Below are 27672 nucleotides of genomic sequence, written 5' to 3'. Positions count from 1 at the left end.
AGTAACAGCAAAAACTATATATCGAAATATAGTATGGGTAAAGGTAGGAATCAACATCCATCACATACTGTATGGACCCCTGAGAACGCCTAGTGTGGACAACAAAAATTCAAAACATCACAACCATATAGAGAATCTGAGCATTCACATAAATGAACTCCATACCAGTCGCTCATTTAAGCCATGGGGTGCAACTGTATTTAATGTAAAAATCCACTTGGCTTCAAGCTTAAGTAATTTTTTATATCGATCTCCACCCCTAATTGAGTCGGGGACATGGTCTATGATTTGATACTTTAAAGATGATAAAGGATGCCCCTTTTCTTTAAAGTGCATCGCCACCGGTTGCTCTGTCACTTTACTTGTTGTTTTACCACCGATGGAGGCCTTTATGGCAGAGCGATGCATCGCCATCCTCTCTTTAAACTTACGCGATGTCATACCGACATAGCATAAGTCACAAGGACAGCTTACCATGTACACAACATAACGTGTATCACATGTCAACACATGTCGGATGGAGAATAGTTTGGAGGAGTGAGGATCTTTGAATTTATTGCCAGTCACGAGAAAACTACAGGTGACACATTTTGGGCACCTATAGCATCCCGGTGCTTTCACCCTCATATTGGCTATATTTGTTTTATCAAAGCCAGACACATCAGTATGTACCAAGATGTCACGCAAATTCCGTCCTCTGGTGTAACACGCCAGGGGGCGGATTCTTCTAAAGACCGGCAGGTCCTTGTCACTGGCCAAAATGGGCCAAAGTGCCTTACTAGCAATGGGTACCACTGTACTAGATGTGTCAAATTGAGAGATAAATGGAAAAACCTCCCCTTGTTTTTTAATAGTGGGCTTTAATAAATCACTCCTCTTTAACTTTAGTGCCCTCTCTTTGGCTATTTTGAGCGTGTTAAGGGAGTACCCCCTGTGTCGGAACTTGTCAACTACTTTATCCAATTCTTGTTCCACTGTCTCATGATTACTACAGATCCGCATAGCCCTCACCATTTGAGAATATGGCAACCCCTTCTTCAAGGGAGGGGGGTGGTGACTACTGGCCAATAACAGTGTGTTACGGTCAGTAGCCTTACTGAACAATGATGTGCTGATCACACCATCCTGAATACTCACTGACACATCAAGAAAATCGATTTTACTATCACTGGTTTTGAATGTGAATTTGATTGGAGTGTCAGCTTCATTGATTTCAGCCATCATCGTATTGAATAAATCAATGCCACCATTCCAGAACATGAATAAGTCATCGATGTATCTGCAGAACGCCCGGATGTGTTGGCCATAGCGATGTTGGAAAAAGTGTTCCTGCTCAAAACTGAACATAAACACATTCGCATAGGCCGGAGCCACCGCTGCTCCCATTGCACACCCGGACGTCTGCAGATACATCTCGCCATTAAAAATGAAATAGTTTTTGGTGAGGACCAATTCAAGCAGCTGCAGATAAAGGTCAACATTAAATTGGAAGTTGTCTAAATTACACAAAAAGTTCCTCATGGCTGATAGTCCCTCTTGATGCGGAATGGACGTATAAAGACTAGATACGTCCATTACGCACATAATGGTATGAGGTTGTAGGTCATCAAATAATTTGATATGGTTCAAAAAATTGGTCGTGTCCTTCAGGAATGTAGGCTGGACACACAAGTGCGGTTGTATCAACATATCAAGTAACTGTGACACTGGCTGCAGGACACTCCCCCTGGCAGAGATGATAGGTCTACCAGGGGGGTGTGCACTATCTTTGTGCACCTTAGGCAAGGTGTAGAGGACCGGGATGACCGGAAAAGCTGGTTTAAGTGCCATCCCGCATTTGTCGCTAATAAGCCCATCTAAAACAGCAGTATCAACAATTGCAAATAATTCCTTCTGGAACATAGATGTAGGATCTGTGGTCAATTTACAATAAACATTCACATCAGATAACTGTCGATAAATTTCAAGACAATAATCACTTAAGTCCTGTATCACTATCCCGCCCCCCTTATCGGCGGGGCGGATAGTGATATTTTTGTCTTGACTAAGTGTTTTAAGAGCAATTTGCTCATCTCGGTTCAAGTTCCTGTGAACCACGTTTGACGCCGCATTAAATCGGGTCATCGAATCATCAAACAAACGGGTGTAAGTCTTAATCGATGTGTTGGAACTGACCGGGTCAAATTTAGACAGATGTTGGCGTGAAATAAACTTGTCAATGACACCAGAGTTCTGTACAGTAGGAGAATCTTGAAAATACTCACGCAATCGCATGTTCCTTCCCATTCGCTGAAGGCTACATTGCCACTCAAATTTGTCGTGGGTTGTAGTCGGGATGAACGATAAGCCTTTACTAAGGACCCGTCGCTCACCATCCGATAATGCCCTTGAAGACAGATTAAAGATCAGTTCATTTTGGAGCTGCTTGCTCTTGTAGATTCTCTCATTTTGCCCACTTCGGCGGGTTCTCTGAAGCGGGGTCCTTCCTTTCTTCTGGTGCTTACCCCTAAAGGGGGCCTTGCCGCTGATGGGTCATCAGATTCTGGCCAGGCAAAGTCACTATCAGATGAGGATCTCTGTGTCTCCCTTCTGCCTCTCCTATTACGCCAGGAGTTCTCACGTCTGGTTTGTTGAAAATTGCGTTTGGGTCCTGTCTGACCCCCAATCCATCTGTACACAGAATTGTCCTCATAATCCTGCTGTACAGTGTGCAGTTTAGCTCTCTTGAACTTAAGCAGTTCCGCTTTATACGAGTCACATTGGGTCTGGAGTTTGTTCCATAATTTCGTATGCTCCTGACTATTGAGGAGGGTGGAGTGCTCGGAGGATAATGTCTCAATCTTGTCTTTAGTGATTTTGAGCTCACGTCCAGCCTGCTCAATCACCAGTAACATTAAATCCAATCCACATTTGTTTAACACCGCCACCCACCTCCTGCAGAATTCAGGACTTGTTCTGCCAATGGTTGGTACATTATGTACTCGAAAGCCTCGTGGGATAAGTTTTTGGCGAAAGTAGTCCGAGAGCGATTGTCCATGTAATAAAAAATCGACTTCCCGTTTACGCAATTTCAACAACCTGTGATAAACATCCTCTGCATCCAGGATAGAGTTGCCAGGGGTTTCAGCAAATAAAATCCCAGAGACTTCATCATGGTTAAAGCTTAGTGTCTCACCAACGGGTAAGCTTGTATTCCCAGATAGATGGATGCCTCCCAGACCCAGATCTTGTTGGGATCCGTCCATCATACAATCGGTGTCGACACGTGTCGGTATCTCTGTAGTGTCACACTTGAGTCAACAAAGTCCAATAAATTCAGGGGTGCCTTGACCCTAATGATAAGCGATAGCTCACCAAATAGTATACCGTGTGTTGGACCGGCACTCCCACAAATAGAACATCAGAGCTGCGTGCCTTTGCAAAGATCAGATACAAAGCAGGGTTCCCCACGGGGAGCAAGCACGTCACTGCAGCAATTTCTTATGAAGAAAAGTTGTTTATTGAGCCTCGACGGGCCGTTTCGGGGTACAACCCCTTCCTCAAGAGACTTCAAACAGGTACAATAATTACCACAGTGTTACACATTTAAATACCCTCACCTTGCCGCCAAAACACCTTCAGTCAGGCCAGACACGCCTCCGCTGCACGTCAGACGGCTCCGTCGCACGACAACAGCATCATCGCCTCACACACAATGATCTGTCGTCATGACAACCGGACGCCGGCCGGCGACCCGAACCCATCGCGCAGATGCGAGCACCCGCCACTCTCATCTAGCGGGTACCCCCTGATGTGAATGTTTATTGTAAATTGACCACAGATCCTACATCTATGTTCCAGAAGGAATTATTTGCAATTGTTGATACTGCTGTTTTAGATGGGCTTATTAGCGACAAATGCGGGATGGCACTTAAACCAGCTTTTCCGGTCATCCCGGTCCTCTACACCTTGCCTAAGGTGCACAAAGATAGTGCACACCCCCCTGGTAGACCTATCATCTCTGCCAGGGGGAGTGTCCTGCAGCCAGTGTCACAGTTACTTGATATGTTGATACAACCGCACTTGTGTGTCCAGCCTACATTCCTGAAGGACACGACCAATTTTTTGAACCATATCAAATTATTTGATGACCTACAACCTCATACCATTATGTGCGTAATGGACGTATCTAGTCTTTATACGTCCATTCCGCATCAAGAGGGACTATCAGCCATGAGGAACTTTTTGTGTAATTTAGACAACTTCCAATTTAATGTTGACCTTTATCTGCAGCTGCTTGAATTGGTCCTCACCAAAAACTATTTCATTTTTAATGGCGAGATGTATCTGCAGACGTCCGGGTGTGCAATGGGAGCAGCGGTGGCTCCGGCCTATGCGAATGTGTTTATGTTCAGTTTTGAGCAGGAACACTTTTTCCAACATCGCTATGGCCAACACATCCGGGCGTTCTGCAGATACATCGATGACTTATTCATGTTCTGGAATGGTGGCATTGATTTATTCAATACGATGATGGCTGAAATCAATGAAGCTGACACTCCAATCAAATTCACATTCAAAACCAGTGATAGTAAAATCGATTTTCTTGATGTGTCAGTGAGTATTCAGGATGGTGTGATCAGCACATCATTGTTCAGTAAGGCTACTGACCGTAACACACTGTTATTGGCCAGTAGTCACCACCCCCCTCCCTTGAAGAAGGGGTTGCCATATTCTCAAATGGTGAGGGCTATGCGGATCTGTAGTAATCATGAGACAGTGGAACAAGAATTGGATAAAGTAGTTGACAAGTTCCGACACAGGGGGTACTCCCTTAACACGCTCAAAATAGCCAAAGAGAGGGCACTAAAGTTAAAGAGGAGTGATTTATTAAAGCCCACTATTAAAAAACAAGGGGAGGTTTTTCCATTTATCTCTCAATTTGACACATCTAGTACAGTGGTACCCATTGCTAGTAAGGCACTTTGGCCCATTTTGGCCAGTGACAAGGACCTGCCGGTCTTTAGAAGAATCCGCCCCCTGGCGTGTTACACCAGAGGACGGAATTTGCGTGACATCTTGGTACATACTGATGTGTCTGGCTTTGATAAAACAAATATAGCCAATATGAGGGTGAAAGCACCGGGATGCTATAGGTGCCCAAAATGTGTCACCTGTAGTTTTCTCGTGACTGGCAATAAATTCAAAGATCCTCACTCCTCCAAACTATTCTCCATCCGACATGTGTTGACATGTGATACACGTTATGTTGTGTACATGGTAAGCTGTCCTTGTGACTTATGCTATGTCGGTATGACATCGCGTAAGTTTAAAGAGAGGATGGCGATGCATCGCTCTGCCATAAAGGCCTCCATCGGTGGTAAAACAACAAGTAAAGTGACAGAGCAACCGGTGGCGATGCACTTTAAAGAAAAGGGGCATCCTTTATCATCTTTAAAGTATCAAATCATAGACCATGTCCCCGACTCAATTAGGGGTGGAGATCGATATAAAAAATTACTTAAGCTTGAAGCCAAGTGGATTTTTACATTAAATACAGTTGCACCCCATGGCTTAAATGAGCGACTGGTATGGAGTTCATTTATGTGAATGCTCAGATTCTCTATATGGTTGTGATGTTTTGAATTTTTGTTGTCCACACTAGGCGTTCTCAGGGGTCCATACAGTATGTGATGGATGTTGATTCCTACCTTTACCCATACTATATTTCGATATATAGTTTTTGCTGTTACTTTATTATTATCTCTTTGTATTTTTGTATTACTATTTATTATCTTTATTTGTATAATGTTTTATTTGTCTTGTTGGTGATGTTCTATTCATGAAGGGTGTCTATATTGTCTACAGCATATGGTATGTCGACACCTGAGCTGTCGACCTGGGTTGGTGTGAGCACCCAGGACGACACCTCAGTTGATGTGTGCGGCCATTTTCCTGTGTGGTTCGAGCTGTGTGTGAGACGGTCCGGCCACAGAGGATGGTGAATGGTCGCCCACTTAGAAATTTATGTCCTGAGTTATGCAAGGTTTATGTTGTCCATATAAATGCTGTATAGTAGTCCATAGCCTGTATGTAACATCTACACTCATGATTGCCTCAGCTGTGTCGTTGCCATGGGAGCAGCGCTGACGTGGTGTGAGCCGTGGGCGTGTGCTTCCTGGGTGACGTCGCGGCAGCTTGGGAGGTTGCTAGGCTACCAACAGAGGGGCAGCGGCATGTGAGAGACGCCGTTAGCCGCTCTGGGTGCCGGCACTGATCGAGGAGGCAATCAGTGAGTGTGTCAGTGTGGACACGTATTTCACTGCAAGCCTGATCGGTCCCGCGGACAGGGGGTACCCGCTAGATGAGAGTGGCGGGTGCTCGCATCTGCGCGATGGGTTCGGGTCGCCGGCCGGCGTCCGGTTGTCATGACGACAGATCATTGTGTGTGAGGCGATGATGCTGTTGTCGTGCGACGGAGCCGTCTGACGTGCAGCGGAGGCGTGTCTGGCCTGACTGAAGGTGTTTTGGCGGCAAGGTGAGGGTATTTAAATGTGTAACACTGTGGTAATTATTGTACCTGTTTGAAGTCTCTTGAGGAAGGGGTTGTACCCCGAAACGGCCCGTTGAGGCTCAATAAACAACTTTTCTTCATAAGAAATTGCTGCAGTGACGTGCTTGCTCCCCGTGGGGAACCCTGCTTTGTATATATATGTATATATATATATATATATATATATGTATGTATGTATGTATATGATGTCTAGGGTCCGTGAGTCTCCGAAACACTGCCATCTGCTGGCAGAGAGTGAAACAACATCTCTTTCACACATGCACAAACACAGAAGGTAGCAGACTAGCTTTCAAAGCTTTTGCTTCGAGTAGGCTTACTAGTTTACTATAACCATCTGAAACTAAATAATAGTAGTAAGGGGCATAATACCATACAAGGCTATATGAAGGTGTTGGTAAAAATTTTCCTTTAGGAGGGCCCGGGTCTCCAACGAAATGTCCCTCATAGATCCACCAACGCGTTTCTGCTTGTCCTTCTGCTTAGGAAGGCTTGCTTATAAAAACAATAATGGAATGAACTTTCAATGGATTATGCACTCTAAAGGAAACATAGCATATGGCTTTTTCTGAGTGCATGAAAAACAGCTATTACTAACCTTCATCTGGACTAATCACAGTTCCAAGCTAACAGCACTAATTATAGCTAGGAGCTGCTTATTTTAACACACGCTTTAATCACTACATTGCTACAAATAAATCTGATAAAACTGATACTTTGCAACTGAGTTTCTATTTACGACTGCTCTATTAAAATAACAAAGGGGAAAGTTGTTATGAATACAAAGCTATGATATCATTTTTACTGGAAATATCTGTTAATTGGTACTTACGGCCGACCATTATCTATATTTATTTATTAACAGTTTCTTATATATCCACACATATTCCACATCGCTTTACAGAGAATATTTAAACACTCACCTCAGTCCCTGCCACAGTGGAGCTTACAATCTACATTCCCTACCATATATACACACACACACACACACACACAGACATTCTAGGGTTAATTTTGATTGGGAGACAAACCAGTATATACCATACCTACCAGTATATATTTTTGGATTGCGTGAGGAAACCGGAGTACCCGGAGGAAACCCACGCAAGTACGGGGAGAATATGCAAACTCCGCACAGTTAGGGCCATGGTGGGAATCGAACCCATGACCTCAGTGCTGTGAGGCAGTAATGCTAACCATTACACCATTTCTGCTTTCGTTTTTAAGGGTTGAGTATTACCCTAAGAGACAGCTGCATATTGGAATAATAACAGGTCTGCGCTAGGTCACATAAAGCATGTTATAGTTATATACATGTGATATATTTTGTCTCTTCGAGCAAGTAACAAGTTTTACATGAATCATATTTTGAAGTGTTTGCTGCAAGTTGTATATTGTAATTGTTACTGCAGTATGTCCCAAATTTTAGTTCTCCAAGAACCGTTACAGTTTTTGTTTTCCAGTCTCACAGAATTGCAAGTAAAATAATTAGTAAAGGCCCCCCATACACTATGCGACTTCTCACTATGAGCCACCCAGGACCTTCCCAGGCGGCAGGATTGCATGCGATCCGTCGGTACTTGTGTATTATCACGGCACCCACTAAGCAATTTGCTTAGTGGGCTTTTCTGCATAGGAAAATCGCATCGCATGGGCCATTTTAGTGCCATGAGATGTGCAATGCCATTTTCCTATGTAATTTATTCACTGCTCTCTCAGCCCCGGGGGATCGTATCGCATCTGCCGCAAAATCGCATGTGATCGATTACCTATACCATAAAATGATTGTATGATAAAATGATTGTATGACATACAATGATGTTTTAGGGCCCCCCCACTATCAACGCCACCCCAAAGCATGGCAAGCGGCGGCAGAACGCGTCCTCCAACGTTTTCATTACCCCACTATCCACGTCGGCGTGGAGTTTATATAGTGTGGCGAGCCACCGAAGCGTGGTGAGCGGACGCGGAATACATGTAAAGTAATCCGCGTCCGCTCGCCGCGCTTTGGACTCGCTGTGCTCGCCACACTATATAAAATCAACTCCACACCAACGTGGTAGTGGGGGAATGAAAAGGTCAGAGGACGTGTTCCGCCGCGCCTCGCTTCCCTGCAGTTGTGTTGGAAAACAATGTGTAACAGGCTTCTTAGTGGAGCTTATGCTTTGCTGGATATGACTTTTTGTTGATGTTTGTCAGTGCTATCCATGGTACTCAGATGGAGGGGTTCACCAATCCACAAAACTTTTGGAAAGCTAAAATGCTGAAAAGAAAGTAAAAAGGATAAAGCTGTAGTTCCATGCACACTACCTGTTATATGGAGTCTTTTTTCCCCAGATAACTTCCTATTTCTCTAACAATCCTAAAACAAGCAGTAGCTGATCTTATCTTCACTTACTCCACTAGTGTGATGCCTTGGGGTAATTTGGCTCAGCTGGTTTTGGGGGTACATCACACCCCTGAATTGAACCCTTAGAACATTTGGAACTTACTTGATGAGTTTATCTGGACATGGTAGGTAAGTCCATAGCCATGGCCACAATTATACAAAAAACTTTATTGAAAAATGTGTTTTTATGTTTTAATGTATGTGGTACTGGAAGCCTCGCCATAGTAGCACCTTTCATTGCATAGGACAGTGGTTCCCAAAGTGTTCGCCTAGGCTCCCTGGGGTGCCTCTGAGCACTTGCAGGGGTGCCTTGGTTTGTTTGTCCAGAAGTATTTATGGTCAATGTAATAGGCAAAATCAGTGCTTGTGGCTTCCAGTTTTTAAATATGTGGATAAATAGAAGTGAATTCTGTCCCTCACCACAAACCTGGACCTAAGGATATAAGCACAACTTATTTAATTTAATATTGTTTTCTGTAGCAAACTTTGCACCTAGGGGTGCCTTGACAAATATTCTGATAATCTAGCGTGCCGTGATGCAAAAAAGTTTGGGAACCACTGACATAGGGTGTGCAGTTTAGGGCCCCTCCCTATATAACTTACTATTTATCTGTCTTCCCTTTCTAAATGTATCTTTGGATGCTGCTGATTCTGTATTTTTTAAAAGTGTCTATTAACAAAATGCTTTGAAGTCTATTCCAAGACGATGTTATCTGACAGAAGTCAAAGCCACTTAAAAACCAGCTCACAGGTCATAAGATGGCAAAAGAAAGAGGGGGATTACAGATGTGTCCTCATACATTTCTGCTGTAGTCCTGCCAAGCAACCCTTTTTGGCACCCCAGGTTGCATGAGAATCTTCTAGTGTTGGGCATTTTTCTGGGTCACAATGAGAGGACACACAAAGTGATTTTGCTAATTAATTTCATACAGATATGTCCTCCTTTGTTGTTGCTGGCTCGGTGGCATAGCCTGCACAGGAGTGCATGTGTGTGTGCACGCTGCCACTGGCTCATAGAACAGTGTGGGGAAGCTAACAGCTGAGGTAGGTAACGATATTCAGCATACACTGCCTTCCACATCACCCAGAGTGGACCAATAAGTCAATCTGTACATGAAGTACTCAAAAATTGCTGCAGCTTTTTTCCAATACAAAGTCTAATCCGCTCTGTATACTGTATACTCACACACAATATATAACAAATAAATTAGCACAGTCATTTAGTGTATCTTATTCATATTGAGTTGCGACTGAGATACATTTCTGACACAAACAAATGCCTGGAGTTAGCAGAGTTGCACAGGCCTTGGCATCATGCAAGGCATTTTTTTGCTGCACCACATATTAAGGGCTAGATGTATGCGGACACAACTGTACATCTGTATGTCCAGTGACTGTGGTTACCAGTGTCATGGCATTTAGAAACTCCCTTTAAAAAAAACAAAAAAAAAACACAAATGTTAATGGGTTTTACAAAATAAAATCAAATAACAATGGTCTGAAATATTTCAGATGATAAAGAAAATTAAAACAATAAAAATAAATAAATTTGACAAAGCTATGCATAAAAACATGTTCTTTCCGGGTCGCTGTGGGGGACAATTAATGCAAATGCTGGGTCGCTCCTGGGACGGACCCTTGTCTAAATCCCAGGTGTGATCCAGCATTTGCGTTGAAAAAGGTATATAATGTACATGAGAGCAGGGCCGGATTAACAATGGGCCTGATGAAACTACAGCTCCAGGCCCACTCTCCCATTTTGTAGCCGAGGGCCAGGGCTTTCCAACGAGCCCAGCCCCGCGTCGCTAGCCCCCCGGGAACCGGAGATACCACCATAGGATAACATGGGACCCGCTAATTCCAACCTCCACCCGGTTCCAACGGCTGCCAGTTGCCCCTCCGGCATCACAGAAGCTCGAGGTTGATCATAGTCTAACCCAAATCGCTGGGCCTTCAATCTGATACCTGGTCCATATGGGTTTATTGGTTCTAGACAGAGGCAGAACGAACAAGATATGGGCCCAGGTGCAAAAATATGGTTTGGGCCCCCCTCCAACACACAAAAAAATAATGTATTGTGTCTTTTTGTTTTGTTTACTTGAAAATCAAAGCCCATTACACATTATTTCGTACACTGTAATGTCCATTACACATTCACACACCATAATGCCCATTACACATTATACCCCATAACGTAATGCCCATTACATAGTATAACACACCGTATTGCTCATTACGCCAAACACCATAATGCCCATTACATATTATGCCACAAAAAAAAGAGCTAACCTCCATGCTTGTTGCCAGGAATTACATGCTCGATGCCGGGGGGTTACATGCTCCTTGCCACAGGAGGTTACATGCTCATTGCCAGGGGTAGTTACATGCTCATTTCCTGGGGGGGATTACATGCACGTTTTCCAGGGGGATTACATGGTCAAGCCTGCAGTGGTGTAAATGCTATGGGGCCCGGCAGCTTGGGGAGGCCCAAGGCAATCAACTGCACCCTCTTGAAGTTTTGTCCCCTTTTCTTTTTCTTGTAATTGTCTACCCCCAACCACCCCGTAATCTGTCACCTGTCGTAGCCCCTGTAGAGGGGGAGGGGGGAGAAAGTGAGGGGAAATGTGATGACCAGAGACTTAGTAGACATTGGGCAGAGAGAGAGAAATAGATGAATTGGTGAGAGAGGGTTGAGAAAAAAAGGCTACAGGGAGAGAGGCAGAGGAGAGAGTATGAGAAAGGGATTAGATAGGGAGAACAGAATGGAGAAAAAGTGGAGAGAGACTGGGGTGAGGAGAGAAATAAAGAGGCAGGGGGAGAGAGAAATAGAGGAGAGGGGTAGGGGAAAGCAGGGAATAGGGAGAGAGCCTAATTAACCCCTTCCACACCCCGGTTCCCCGATGCCTTGTTCTATTCCCTCACCAACATGAAAAGCTGTGTACCTTCAGCTGCTCCTGATATGGAGATCTGCTCCTCCACTGATCACCACTGCCGCCGGGCCTCCTGTACTGCAGCAGCCGGGCCTCCTACACTCCAGCTGCCCACAGTTGCTAGGCCTCCTGACTTGCTGCCGGGTCTCCTTCCCTGTTGATTGCCGCCACCGGGCCTCATGCTGTGCCCCAGGTCTCCTTTTTCCCACTGACTTTCACTGGGCGTCCTGCATTGCCGCAGCGGGGCCTCCTGCTTACCCCGATCATGATGCCGCAGGGCCTCCTGCTCGCTCGATCACAGGTATGCTTCTCCCACATCGCCGCTGCTGGGCCTCATGCTGCCCCGCGCACTGGCTCTGGCAGTGGCTCACTGGCGCAGCAGACGCCGGCTCTGACTGCTGCAGCCTGCATTAAACCCAGTGCCAGGTTTCTTTCTGTGCTGCGGTGCATGGTCCCCAGCACCCGCTAACTGGAGCCAGTGCCACTGGCTGGGCAGAGGCAGGGACAGAACTACTGTCGGCAGCGGGCCCTATTAACTCCTTGGGCCCCGGTGCACTGCACCGGTTGCCCCGGCAGTAGTTCCGCCCCTGGTTCTAGAGATATTGCGGGTAAACCAATTTTTTATTTATTTCTGAAATGTAATTTCATGGCTGTTCATGTTGTTTGAGGACAGGTTTCTCTGGAAATCTTCATCTCGAAGCCCACATGTAAATGGATCAGTTGGTTTCCGAAGATATAGCTGGTTGTTTAAAGGGGGATGGGTGATTTTCTCTCCCTCTCACACCAGAAAATGCAGGGACTAGGCTGGTGCAAAAGGGGCCAGTCCGTGAATGTCCCTGCATGATCCTGGGACCATATTCCCGGGTAAGTGCATTTTCTGGTATGAAAGGGGTATTATTTCAAATAGCCGGGACATGCAGTGCTCTGAATACAGCCGGGCAGCCCCCTGCTCTCTGCCCGGCTGTCATTTCTGCCCGACTGCGGCTGTATCCCAGTTACTGCGAGCATGTATTCCCCCTTGGCAATGAGCATGTAATCCCACATGGCAACGAACATGGGCATTATGGTTTAAATTTTTAATGCGCGCCTTTGGCGCTCAATGCCCCTATTTGTGGAGCATATTGTGCATTATTGCTCAATCTGTTTGGTATAGTGCAGGCATGTCCAAACTATGGCCCTCCAGCTGTTGTGAAACTACAAGTCCCATCATGCATTGCCACCGTTTTGCTATTAGGGAATGCTAAAACTATGTCAAGGCATGCTGGGACGTGTAGCTTCACAACAGCTGGAGGGCCACTGTTTGGACATGCCTGGTATAGTGTGTATTTTGGCTCAATCCGTGTGGCAAAATGTGAATTTTGCCTTAATAGTGTGGCATAACGTAAATTTTGACTCAATATAATTAGTTGAAAGTATTTACACAAATACAGACACACCCATGAGCAGACCACCCAAACAGAACACTGGTCACGCCCCCCACATTATTAGGTGCTGGCCACAACCCCTATTATTGCGCAGAATAGGCCCTTGATCATTTTCAGCTCCAGGCCCATTTAGACCTTAATCTGGCTCTGCATGAGAGCATTGTCCTCCTGGGTCGAATACTTTTGCTATAGATGAAATACCCTTTTCTTTCCATTGTAGATAATAGATAGGTACTTGTTTAGTTTCACGGCGGCAGGGTCTCAGTCGCAGCAGCGTCTGTGTCCCCTTGTGGGGTTTGCCCACGCTACGGGCTTGGTGGCTCGCTACGCTATCTAAAATTATCTCCATGCCAACGTGGATAGTGGGGTATGAACTATTCACGTTGGCATGAACTTTATTTTAGAAAGTTTGCCGAGCGCCGAACCAGGAAGTAGCAGGCAACCATGCTGCCGCCATGAAACTAAACAAAAACCAATAGATATTTTACAGTAAAGGCGGGAAGCCAGATATTGAATATCTGGGTTGGGATTGTTTGGTCTACAGCAGGCATGTCCAAACTGTGGCCCTCCAGCTGGTGTGAAACCACACATGTATGGAGTATGCTCCTGATGAAGGACCAGAAGGTCTGAAATGCATTGAGCAACTGTACCCGTGGCTGGAGGATAGTATCGCTATCTTGGGAGGACCATCCAATCCGCTTGTATCCACACAGAGTTTCGGCTAAGAAAGGACCCTTTTCCTGGCATCCTAATTCAGAACCACAGGCAGTGGTTGGTGAGATCCTCCATGTTTTATCACCGGTTGGTGATTATACGCTTGTTTACCCTACCTTTAAAGTGCCAAGGGACAAAAGTGAATCATATAATCCTTTGAAAAATTGTGATACAGACTTTCTCCAACCACTGGAGAGGCTTCTCTTTATGATTCACTAAAAGTGTAAGTGCCTTCGTCTTACACCTCTCCAACCTTAGCGCCCAGGACACTGATATCTTTCTTTTGGTCTACATGTTTTTTTCAAGTTGTGGTGTAACTTGTTCAGTGTTAAGAGCAGCTTTGGATTATTTTACGCAATTGTACAGATTTCTCTGTTCTGAAACCACACATCCCAGCATTCATTGCCATAGTTTTAGTATTCCCTAATAGCAAAACTGTGGAAAGGCATGATGGGAATTGCAGTTTCACAACAGCTGGAGGGCCATAGTTTGGACATGCCTGGTCTACAGCATGTTGGTCGACAAGTATTAAGTCGAAACTGTTAGATCGACATGAGAAAAGGGCGACATGGGACAAGGTGAACATGGGTCTAGATCGACAAGAGCATTAGGTCGACAGTCAAAAGGTCGACATGGGGTTTTTCACTGTTTTTTTTACCCGAATATGGACACAGTCGACATGGACACAATTTCCAGTGCACCACATCCCCTCGCATTGCTTTGGGCATGGTGCCTCGTTGCCCTCGGCACACTATTTTATTCTCCCACCATGCCCTAGTGCAGGGCTGGGCAACACCGGCCCTCCAGATGTTAATGAATTACACATCCCAGGATGCTTTGCATTAGTTTTGCTATGTGGCCATGCTGATACTGATGCAAGGCATGCTGGGATGTGTAGGTCATCAACATCTGGAGGGCAGGTGTTGCCCAGCCCTGCCCTAGTTGATGGTAGTGGCAGTATGCAAGTGGTTAAAGACGAAGGGTTCACTTATTGTTAAATACACTTGCATACTGCCACGAGAGCAATATAGTATGGTGCAGCAACTGCTAAATTGTATAAGCCCACACTAGTGTCCCCACGCAAGTATTCAAGTATACAGGTAGAGGATATACAGCAGGCTTGTCCGGGCCGCGGGCCGCATGCGGCCCAAGTCCGCTAGTAATGCGGCGCAATGCAATAAAACCTGCTGGGAACGGGCTTCAATGGGGCATGATGTTTCTTCTGAAGCCCGGTCCCAGCAGTCCTTTGTGGAGGTGCGCGGGTGCATGGGTGACGTCACCACACACCCGCGCACTGACGTACTGCGCTTACAGGATGGTCAGGTGCCAAAAGGAGTCGGTGGAGGCTGGCACTCAACGTGCAGTCGGCGACCATAGGGAGACAAGGCGGCATATCTGGCGGCATAAAGACTGGGTCCTGCTGCAGTGCTGAAGGTGGAGGGGCGGACGGCGCAGCAAAAATAGTAAGTCAGACTTTATACGGGTGGGGTGGTGTGGTTTGGGGGGTGGTGAAGAAGAGGAACTGTGTCATATGTGTCATCTGGCACTGTGGGGGCATATGAGTCATCTGGCACTGTGGGGGCATATGAGTCATCTGGCACTGTGGGGGCATATGTGTCATCTGGCACCGTGGGGGCATATGTGTCATCTGGCACCGTGGGGGCATATGTGTCATCTGGCACCGTGGGGGCATATGTGTCATCTGGCACCGTGGGGGCATATGTGTCATCTGGCACCGTGGGGGCATATGTGTCATCTGGCACCGTGGGGGCATATGTGTCATCTGGCACCGTGGGGGCATATGTGTCATCTGGCACCGTGGGGGCATATGTGTCATCTGGCACCGTGGGGGCATATGTGTCATCTGGCACCGTGGGGGCATATGTGTCATCTGGCACTGTGGGGGCATATGTGTTATCTGGCACCCTGTGTCAGAATGTGAATTATTTTACTCATTCCCTGTGCCAGAATGTGTATTTCAGCTTATTTTCTGTGTCACAATGTGAATTTTGGCTTATTCTCTGTATCAAAATGTGAATTACGGCTTATTCTCTGTGTCAAAATGTGAATTTTTACTCATTACCTGTGTCACATTGTGAATTTTGGCTTATTCTCTGTGTCAGAAAGTGAATTTTGGCTTATTCTCTGTGTCAGAAAGTGAATTTCGTCTTATTCTCTGTGTCAGAAAGTGAATTTCGGCTTATTCTCTGTGTCAGAAAGTGAATTTCGGCTTATTCTCTGTGTCAGAAAGTGAATTTCGGCTTATTCTCTGTGTCAGAAAGTGAATTTCGGCTTATTCTCTGTGTCAGAAAGTGAATTTGTACTCATTCCCTGTGTCACAATGTGAATTTTGGCTTATTCTCTGTATCAAAATGTGAATTACGGCTTATTCTCTGTGTCAAAATGTGAATTTTTACTCATTCCCTGTGTCACATTGTGAATTTTGGCTTATTCTCTGTGTCAGAAAGTGAATTTCGGCTTATTCTCTGTGTCAGAAAGTGAATTTCGGCTTATTCTCTGTGTCAGAAAGTGAATTTCGGCTTATTCTCTGTGTCAGAAAGTGAATTTCGGCTTATTCTCTGTGTCAGAATGTGAATTTCGGCTTATTCTCTGTGTCAGAATGTGAATTTCTACTCATTCCCTGTGTCACAATGTGAATTTTTACTCATTCCCTGTGTCACATTGTGAATTTTGGCTTATTCTCTGTGTCAGAATGTGAATTTCGGCTTATTCTCTGTGTCAGAATGTGAATTTCGGCTTATTCTCTGTGTCAGAATGTGAATTTGTACTCATTCCCTGTGTCACAATGTGAATTTTTACTCATTCCCTGTGTCACATTGTGAATTTTGGCTTATTCTCTGTGTCAGAATGTGAATTTCGGCTTATTCTCTGTGTCAGAATGTGAATTTGTACTCATTCCCTGTGTCACAATGTGAATTTGTACTCATTCCCTGTGTCACAATGTGAATTTTTACTCATTCCCTGTGTCACATTGTGAATGTTGGCTTATTCTCTGTGTCAGAATGTGAATTTCGGCTTATTCTCTGTCAGAATGTGAATTTCGGCTTATTCTCTGTGTCAGAATGTGAATTTAGGCCTATTCTCTGTGTCAGAATGTGAGAAACAATGTCAAACATCTCACTAACTTCATTTCCAATAAAGTTTAATATTATGTTTTCTATGTTTTTTTTTTTTTTTTGGATGATCAGGTATCGTTACTGTAATTTTATTTTATGTGCGGCCCAAACCAAATTTCATCTTCTAATGTGGCCCAGGGAAGGTGAAAGGTTGGACACCCCTGACATACAGCCTTATAGAGGCACAGTGCATGTTATAGGACACCATAACCAGTTGGAGTGATCTGGGGATTGCAATAGGACAATTTGATACATCTTTGTAACAATACAAGTTTACTTTGTGGTAATAATAAACATTTGTATCTTTTTGTTGCTGTCGTAAAAAAGACATCTAAACTTTGGATGTCAGAAACCCTCTATTTTAGAGGATATTGTTGCACAAGCACTACTAACAAACAAATAATACACTTACTGGCATTATATACCATTTATTGGAATATACTCACATTGGCATTAAATCATACAATATGTATCTGCATTAAAGCTGAATAAATACCATAAAATGTTAAACAAACATAAAACGTTAGACAAATATAGGATGGATTGCAGAGACCTATTTTAATCTTTAAAAAGTTTTCTTTTTCTTTATATCTATTATCTTGTTTTAATATTTTCGCTACTCCTATCCCTGACACAGGGGAACTTACTACCAGGTAGGGGAAATTGGCTCTAAATTGCACACCCTCAGTAATGAAAGGTGCCATCTGCTGAGAATAAATGGGTAACACAGAGAGATAGGGTGCAAATGCACTATGCTATCATTACATTATAATATAATATATAATAAGAGGTTGTTGGTATATCATTGATATTGGCCTGCCCACCAATCGTCCAGGTCACCTCTTGTCGAGCAGGTCCCTAACACTCTGGGGTCACCACCTGGGATGCAGGGAACCCCGAAACATGATCCAGCCAAGGACCCCCCAGGGCATCACAAGGTGGAACGAGGGCTGTATAAGCCCAAGTGTAGTTAAGAGACTGCGAATTTGGGCTGGTGTAATAAAGTTTATTGAAAATGATTAGGCATAGAAGGAGGGGTTAATGCAGGGCGGGAAGCCCCCACCAATGGGTGGCCAGGGGGTAGCACCCCAGGTCAGGGGTATATAACTGAGGTCACAGGGGTTGCACTTCCTCTTTGAGTTTTGATCTGCAGTGAGATCTGTGACCCAAAGGATAAGTACAACGCTGCGCAAGCACAACCCCCCCCCCCCCCCCCTCTCTCTCTAGTTTGTACCTGGTTGAAGTCCTCAGTATGTCCGGTAGGCCAAAGAGGAGTGCTCCGCCGCCACGCTGGCTGGCGGACGCCGCGCGCCCGCTCAGCCATGTCCCTGGTCGCGGGGAAGCGGCTACAGGAAGGTCCGCGGTGGTAGTGGTGGGGGGCGGGGGGTCGCGGCCTGTATCTCCCGCCGCTCGGATCAGCGGTGAGGCAGGCGAGCGTTCCCCCCCTCCCGCTTTCGCTGCGGGCGCTGACAATGTCCCTGGCTGTAGCGGGGCGGGTGCGCCAGGTTTCGGTGCAGGCGGCGTTGCTGGGCCTCCGGGCGCGTCACCGGGGGGCGGGCGGCACGCGCTCCCCCCTCTCGCGCGGGGGCGAAATATCACTGCTGGGGGATGAGGAGGGAGACTCTGGTGGCTCCCTCGGACAGCCCGCGGCGTCTGAACCACGGGGGGCGGGGCCGTCTATGGGAGACGGTGAACCCGCTGCTCCCCGCACTGTCTCTGGAGCGCAGTTGGGAGACAGTGGGCTTACAGCGCCCTCTGCTGGCTCCCAGGCGCAAGCGCACGATAGGAATTTAGAAGCCCCCTCTGCTGGCGAACACAGGCAGATTGCAGGGGCACAAGCACAGGGATTGGAGCCTAGTGAGTCAGGAGGTGCAGGTGTAAGCACCCCTGGGGAGAGTGGCAGGCAAGAAATGTTGGAAGGAGGAGAGAGCCACTCAGGCGGCAGGTCAACCCCCTTTATCGTCATCACGGGTGGTCCTGTACCTGGGCAGGCCATGGACGGGGGGTCTCGGTTATGGCATAGACAGGGCCATGAGGCAGGTTGGCCATATGGACCAGGGGCGGCTCGCCCCCCCGGCTGGGGAGCGAGTTTATGATAATAACATGTTGGGTTTTAGGGGTCAGCCACCTCACGGCTTTTTTACACCATGGGTGCCAGGGTATGGGGCCCAACCCCAGCACAGTTTTACACCGAGCTCACAGTTTAATCCGACAACGGGGGGCTCGGGCCATCACCCACCCCAACAATTACTATTAGGTCAACAGGGGCAGGGTCAGTGGCCCAATCAGGCCCAAACATTCGGGAGTCACGGCGGGCCTCAGTATCCTTATTGGGGTTCAGGGCCCGGCCACTCATTTAATTACGGCATGCCGTCATACAACCCCTTTATCCCGCAGGGAGCCTATGGGTTCCCGAGCTATCAAATGCAACCATATGGGGGGTGGGTGGCACCGCCGCGGGATCACTTTGCAGCAGGCCCTGGTCTCCCCCTTAGGCAAAGCGAAGCAGGGGTAGATAGCAGGGGCTGGCTGGCAACTTTTAGCCTAGGGGGCAAGTCCAGAGCACTGGCCCATAATCAGCCAAGTCACCGTCGGAAGGAATGCTTTTGCGCGCCGAAAATTATGGGCGTGGCCTATCATAAGGGGCGTTGCCTGTACCATGATTGTATTGTGTACCTGCAGATTGCACATTTTAGCGAACCTTGTAATACCCATTACACATAAAGCCACATGCCGTAATGCCAATTACACATTATGCTGAACACCATGATGCCAGTTACACATTACGCCCAACACTGCGATGCTAATTACTCAATACACCGCACACTGTGATGCTAATTACACATTATGCTGCACACCTTGATGCCCATTACACCCCATACTGTGATGGCAATTACCCAATGCTCCCCACACCGTAATGTCCATTACGCCCCATACCATGATGCCCATTACACCACACAATGTGATGTCCACAGTGCCAGATATGCCCCCACAGTGCAAGATATTCCGCCACAGTACCAAATACACATATGCCCCCACAGTGCCAGACACAAATGCCGCCACAGTGCCAGATATTCTGCCACAGTGCCAAATACGCATATTCCTCCACAGTGCCAGATATGCCCCCAGAGTGCCAGAGACACATATGCCCCCACAGTGCCAGAGACACATATGCCCCCACAGTGCCAGAGACACATATTCCCCCACAGTGCCAAAGACACATATGCCCCCACAGTGCCAGATATGCCCCCACAGTGCCAGAGACACATATGCCCCCACAGTGCCAGAGACACATATGCCCCCTCAGTGCCAGAGACACATATTCCCCCACAGTGCCAAAGACACATATGCCCCCACAGTGCCAGATATGCCCCCACAGTGCCAGAGACACATATGCCCCCACAGTGCCAGAGACACATATGCCCCCACAGTGCCAAATACACATATGCCCCCACAGTGCCAGACACATATGCCCCCACAGTGCCAGATACACATATGTCCCCACAGTGCCAGATACACATATGCCCCCACAGTGCCAGATACACATATGCCCCCACAGTGCCAGATATGCCCCCACAGTGCCAAATACACATATGCCCCACAGTGCCAGATACACATATGCCCCCACAGTGCCAAATACACATATGCCCCCACAGTGCCAGATACACATATGCCCCCACAGTGCCAAATACACATATGCCCCACTGTGCCAGATACACATATGCCCCCACAGTGCCAAATACATATATGCCCCCACAGTGCCAGATATGCCCCCCACAGTGCCAGATACACATATGCCCCCACACAGTGCCAGATATGCCCCCACACAGTGCCAGATATGCCCCCACACAGTGCCAGATATGCCCCCACAGTGACAGAAACACATATGCTGGGGTGAGGGAGGGGGGGGGGAGAGCGCTTACCCACTCGCTAGCTGCGGGCCGTGCTGCGGCTGGATCAGGTTCTCCAGCCCTCCTGCGCTGGCCGCGGCTTCCAGAACACGGCCGCGGCTACAGGAAAATGGCCGCCGGCCTCCTGCACTGAGAACATGTCCTCAGTGCAGGGGGCCGGCGGCCATTTTCCTGTAGCCGCGGCCGTGTTCTGTAAGCCGCGGCCAGTGCAGGAGGGCTGGAGAAGCTGATCCAGCCGCAGCACGGCCCGCAGCCAGTGGGTGGGTAAGCGGCCCGGGGGGCATATGGCACTCTGCCCCCCGGCCCAGCCCGCCCCTGGTAGATAGGCCTAGATCTAGCGTTTCCGCAGCTACATCGCAGACAACGGTAGGCGGCGCCGGGGTTGACGATTTTGCAGCGGCCTCTTCCAGCCGTTCAATTAACGACCCTCCCTCTATTTCAGCCACTGAATCCCGGCCAGTTACATCAGTGCCTTTGTCGGAAGCAGTGTCACGGGAGAGGACTGGGCCAGCACCAACACCGCAGTCGACTTCGGGGGAGGTTACACCAGCTGCCCAGGCTACCACGAAAGAGAGTGAGACATCTGGCGTGAAGAAAAGCTCCGTGCAGGAGGCGGTGGCGGATGGGGAGGGAGATTCGTCGCAGAAAGGAGATGATGAAGAGGAGGCATCTTCTTCTGGTGAGTCCGTGTCTTCAGCCTCTTCAGGTGATAGCGAGGAGTCAGGTGCTGCGAAGCGGCCGCGCAAGCTAGCAAAGCTAGTGGCAAAGCAAGTGGCAAAAGAAGTGCGGGGGAAAAAGCGTAAGAGACAATCTAGCCCTGTAGCAGCGCCTGCAACTGTGGGGGACGCATCGCACTGCTCTAACACGGCGGTAGCTTGAGGGCTCAGGAAGGGAGTCAGGGAAAAAATTCGCAAAGGTAAATTTGTCGACTTTTTTACCATTACAACCGAAATGAAGAAAGAGTTCGACAAGGTTAAAAAGGCTACGCCCAACGGCGAGGTAGCCTTTAAGGGTTTCCATAATTGGTTGAGGGGTTTTGCTGGCATTTTCGTCATGTTACCTTACACTTAGGCCTACAGAGTATTTGAATGTTATTAGGTACTTACACCTCATTAACGAGACGTTCATGAGTTATAAAGGTCCGGCGTGGAGGGAATATGATGAAAAATTCCGTCTTTGTCACGAGGGTTCCCCCATCATGCCCATGGGCTCAAAACACGTTGAGATTTGGTGGGAGGTCATAGGGAAAAGCCAGCCCATGACAGAAGCCGCCGGGAAGAAGTCCTTTCAAGGGGGTAAAGCGTCGGGGAAGTCAGGGGGGAAAGGGCGATGTTTCGCCTACAACGACGGCAAATGTGACAGGGGCGCAAAGTGCCGTTTTAAGCACGAATGTAAAATATGCGGGGCAGGTCATCCTGCCAAATCCTGCAAAGGGGGCAGCAAATCGGGAGACCCGGGAGAGGGCACTTCTAGCTCTAAATAAGGCTGAATCCCCCATAGATGTACACCAGTTGGCTTGTTATTTGAAAGAGTACCCCAATAAGTTAGATGCTGAGTTTTTGTTGGAGGGTTTCGTTTATGGTTTCCCCCTACCCATTCCCCAAATAGGAACCTAAAGTCAGCCAGGGAATTGCCAGATGTGGTTAAGGCAAAGGTGCTAACTGAGGTCAGGCTGGGCAGGATGGAGGGACCTTTTGAGGTACCCCCTATACCAGGTCTGTGCATATCACCGCTAGGCGTGGTGCCCAAAAAGACTCCAGGCAAATTTCGCCTGATACAGCACCTGTCTTATCCGCCCGGCAATTCCGTTAACGATGCCATTCCTGGGGAGTTGGCAAGCGTGCGATACCAGTTGTTTGATGAAGTTCTGAGTTTGGTTAAGAGTTTCGGTCCAGGGGCGCTTATGGCCAAATTAGACATAGAATCTGCGTTTCGGTTGCTCCCACTGCACCCTGATTCGTTCAGATTTATGGGTTTTAAGCTAGAAGGGGCTTATTACATAGACAAATGTCTCCCCATGGGTTGCTCGATTTCTTGAAAAGTTTAGTACTTTCCTTCAGTGGTGCATTCAAAGTGAGGCTGACTCCAGAGGGGTAGCTCACTATCTGGATGATTTCCTTATAGTAGGACCAGCAGGTCGAGCAACATGTGGGGAGACATTGCGAGTCGCGTTGCGGGTGTTCCAGTCGTTAGGAGTTCCCATAGCCCACGATAAAACAGAGGGACCAGTAACGGTCCTATCGTACTTGGGTATCGAAATTGATACCGGGGAGGGTTGCTGCAGGCTTCCAGCGGACAAGGTGCACAGGCTGCAAGGACTAATTGTTGATTGCGGAAAAAGAAAAAGGGTTCAGCTACGGACCATCCAGTCCCTGCTGGGTTCTTTTAATTTTGCTTGTAGGGTCATACCTATGGGCAGGGTGTTCTGCAGGAAACTAGAGAGGGCCACAGCCGGGGTTAAGGATCCGCACCATACCATCCGTTTAGGGAAGGAAATTAAGGATGATTTAAAGACATGGTCCGAATTCTTGATTAGTTTTAATCATAGTCTCATATGGCAATCCGAGGCAGCCTCGAACTGGGAACTGCAGCTGTTTACAGACGCTGCGGGGTCATCGGGTTTTGGTGCTTTCTTTCAAGGAGAATGGTGTTGTGGGAAGTGGCCGCAATCCTGGATTGACAAGGGGTTCACAGTAAACATGTTATTACTGGAACTTTTCCCCATCATAGTCGCAGTGGAGCTATGGTCAGGACAGCTCGCAAACAGAAACATAGTCTTCTGGTGCGATAATTTAGGGGTTGTTCACTCTGTAAACAATCAAAGGGCAACATCACCGGAAGCATTGAGATTGTTGAGGCACCTTGTCCTTATTTGCTTGAAAAACAATATCAATTTCAGGGCTAAGCACGTACCAGGCGTTGAGAATGAAGTCGCAGACGCTTTATCAAGATTTCAGTTCGCTAGGTTCCGTGAACTAGTGCCAGCAGCAGCGGAGACCGGCCTAAGTTGTCCAAATTCTGTCTGGCAGGTGGTAGAGCCGGCATGACAGAATTGGCATTTCGGTCTTTGGCGCCAGCTACTCGTAGGGCATATGGAAAAGCCTGGGAGGATTGGTGTAGATATCAGCAGCAGCCGGAGGCTAGGGGTAAGTCCGTTGATGACTGCCTCCTGGCTTTTGTATGGGAAAATTATAATAGCGGCCGGTCCAAGTCGGCTATGGCGGCGACATTGGCTGGAATAGCTTTTCATTGCCGTCTATTTAGCATGTCGGATCCAACTAAGTCATTCATTCTCAGTAAAGCGATGAAGGGTTGGGCACGCGTTCAGCCGGGTCAACCCGATAATAGGCGCCCCTTGGACGAAGTTAGGTTAGTCGAGCTGTTGCAAGTGTTGGCATCGGTGGCAGACAATGGCTCGGAGCTAGCACTCTTTAGGGTGGCTTTCGCCTGGGCCTTCCACGGCGCCTTTAGAGTTAGCGAGCTAACTGCGCGTAATAAGAGAGTAAACTCGGGCATACTTTGGGAGGACGTGGTGGTTAGCAGGGAGCAGGTGCTATGCAGGCTGAGGAGGTCTAAAACAGACCAGCAAGGCAGGGGCACCTGGATCACGCTGAAACCACACCCAAACAAGAACATTTGCCCAGTTACTTGAGCTGGCGATTTTGTAGCAGTGAGACACTGTGCGGCCGCACAATTTTTGGCGCATGCAGACGGGTCTCCGCTAACGAAATTTCAGTTTGCTGCGGTCATGAAGAAGGGAGTAGCGGCGTTAGGGCTAAGGCCTGAGGATTTCGGAACGCATTCGTTCCGGATTGGCGCAGCTACGTCAGCAGCAGTGGCAGGCTTGCCACAGAGCGCAATCAAAGCCGTGGGCAGGTGGAAATCCGATAGCTTTAAGAAATATGTTAGAATTGACATGCTTTAAGTGTATAGTATAAGTATAAGTTAGACATAGTTAAGTATAGTATGCGCCTGTTGCGCGGGTCCAAAAACATTATGTTTACAAACGGTTATGGAACGATTAGCGTTCCGCAATCGTCGGTGTGGAGTGAATTTTTTATTTTTCCTCTAAGAGGTGCTTAATTCAATCTGGCCCCACACTTAGAAGCCCTCTTGAGGTTTTTGAGTTTTTCACCTCCACTTGGACCCTAGTCAAATTCCCGTTAATTGTAACTATAGAGCATAAGTAGAGATACTAACGAATAGGTTTTGCTTCCTTTACAGCCCCTCCCCCTACAGTTGGCCCCACAGGGGTAGTTTGGTTTGTAGGCCACTCCTATGTCTTTTGGGCGGAAAGACACATTTTAGCTAGAACCTCGCCCGTGCTGGCGAACGCAAAATCAGTGCGGTGGTTAGGCGTTAGAGGTATGTTGTGGAAGGACCTACTTGGGTTTTTAGAGAAGAAAACTAGTGGAGTTGGCAGGCCGGATATACTGGTCATACATCTGGGCGGAAATGACCTGGCTAAAACTACAGGCATAGCCTTAAGGATTAAAATGGAGAAAGATCTGGTGGCTTTGTTGCATAGATGGAGCGGCTTGAGGCTGGTTTGGTCAGACATCGTCCCGCGTTTTTGTTGGAGAGGCGCTAAAAACGCAGAGGCAATTGAGAGGGCTAGGAGGAGGTTGAACCACGCCTTAACCAGGTTTGTGGTAAGGCAAGGGGGAGTGGCAGTGAGACACCCAGAGATTGTGAGGGAGAACCCAGGCATGTACAGGCCAGATGGGGTGCACCTCTCAGAGGAGGGCATGGCGGTGTTTCTAAGGGATATTTTTAAACAGTTAGTTTAGTTTTCGGCTTGTTCAGTTTATAGGGGATGGCGGGGCATTGGTACTAGGTGTCCAGGACAGCAGAGGGTACCATTGCTGTGGCGGGACAGCACCCTCGACCAGGATTCTAGAAGGGTGTCAGGTGGTCCCTGCGTGGTATTACCCCTCTCCTTGCCAGGAGGGCGGACGGGCCTCGACTGTGGGGCGACGAACATTTAGGCGGATATGTTCGCGTCAGGCCTTAGAGGCGGGGGGATGTCCACGCAGGGCGGGCTGTGCCTTTGGTAAGGGGTGTTTAGGAGATTGGGAACGACCTGGTCGTTGCCCTGGGCAACACCCCTGAACGGTCTCTGGTCTCAGGTGCCTGGTCTTTGCCATCCCCTTTATCAGGGGTCATACCAGTTCTTTCTTAAATAAATAAGTATGACCATTTAAACTAAGCTATCGGTGTCGCGTCATTATTTTTAGATAAGTGTGTCGGTGTGAAGTTATTTCTAGGCCGGTTACGTAGAGAATTAGATTGACAAGCAACATAATTCGCTAGGCTGCTTAGGTGGAACGAGGGCTGTATAAGCCCAAGTGTAGTTAAGAGACTGCGAATTTGGGCTGGTGTAATAAAGTTTATTGAAAATGATTAGGCATAGAAGGAGGGGTTAATGCAGGGCGGGAAGCCCCCACCAATGGGTGGCCAGGGGGTAGCACCCCAGGTCAGGGGTATATAACTGAGGTCACAGGGGTTGCACTTCCTCTTTGAGTTTTGATCCCCACCCTCCCTTTCCCTTCTCCATAAAGGCTTTCGCCTTATCAAATTTGATTCAATTGGCTTTATTTTAATTGGCGGGACAGCACCCTCGACCAGGATTCTAGAAGGGTGTCAGGTGGTCCCTGCGTGGTATTACCCCTCTCCTTACCAGGAGGGCGGACGGGCCTCGACTCAGCGCGGTGGGGCGACGAACATTTAGGCGGATATGTTCGCGTCAGGCCTTAGAGGCGGGGGGATGTCCACGCAGGGCGGGCTGTGCCTTTGGTAAGGGGTGTTTAGGAGATTGGGAACGACCTGGTCGTTGCCCTGGGCAACACCCCTGAACGGTCTCTGGTCTCAGGTGCCTGGTCTTTGCCATCCCCTTTATCAGGGGTCATACCAGTTCTTTCTTAAATAAATAAGTATGACCATTTAAACTAAGCTATCGGTGTCGCGTCATTATTTTTAGATAAGTGTGTCGGTGTGAAGTTATTTCTAGGCCGGTTACGTAGAGAATTAGATTGACAAGCAACATAATTCGCTAGGCTGCTTATAAAGAATAGGGATAGTAAAGTGGTGAAATTATAAGAATGGAGGTCCCTACTATATGTCTGAAGGTAGAGAGTATGTGAAATAAAAAGTGCATACATAAATAATAGACATACAGGATATAAAAAGTGACTGTGTATTTAAGTTGTGATGCCCTGAGACAGTCCAGCCAGAGCAGCCCGGGGCCCCCACGCCCAGATGCCAACCCCAAATTTTCTGACACTATGCACAAATAAATAGGACTTACTTGGAATTATGCCTCTGTCTCAGTGCAGTCCATGCTGGTTCCCTGCTTAAAAACATAGAGGGTGGTGGGGGAGGGGTGCTTGATCTAGATTGAGGCATTTTCAAACCTCAGGTGTGTATTGCTACACAGATACATGGTAGGGGGAATTGGCTCTAAATTGCACACTGGCCAATGATATACCAACAACCTCTTATTATATATTATATTATAATGTAATGATAGCATAGTGCATTTGCACCCTCTCTCTCTCTGTGTAACCCATTTATTCTCAGCAGATGGCACCTTTCATTACTGAGGGTGTGCAATTTAG

The 27672-nt window shown here is 47.5% G+C and overlaps 1 protein-coding gene across 3 annotated transcripts in view; it reads left to right on the top strand.

Moving 5' to 3' along the window:
• The window catches only part of LOC146020482 (uncharacterized), a 35415-nt gene that overhangs the window by 5443 nt on the left and 2300 nt on the right, over positions 1–27672 (top strand). For 2 of the 3 annotated variants that reach the window (XM_083153656.1, XM_083153655.1), the window contains exons 2-3: positions 8957–9068; positions 21498–21734. In XM_083153656.1, the coding sequence (XP_083009782.1) occupies positions 9062–9068; positions 21498–21734 (244 nt within the window). In that variant the 5' untranslated portion in view covers positions 8957–9061. The remainder of the gene's footprint in view (positions 1–8956; positions 9069–21497; positions 21735–27672) is intronic. The other variant, XM_083153654.1, reaches the window with a different exon arrangement.

The sequence above is a fragment of the Crinia signifera genome, chromosome 7 (genome assembly GCF_055691185.1).
Source record: "Crinia signifera chromosome 7, ASM5569118v1, whole genome shotgun sequence".
NCBI classification, from domain to species: Eukaryota; Metazoa; Chordata; class Amphibia; order Anura; family Myobatrachidae; genus Crinia; species Crinia signifera.
This window is presented reverse-complemented; position numbering and strand designations above follow the sequence as displayed.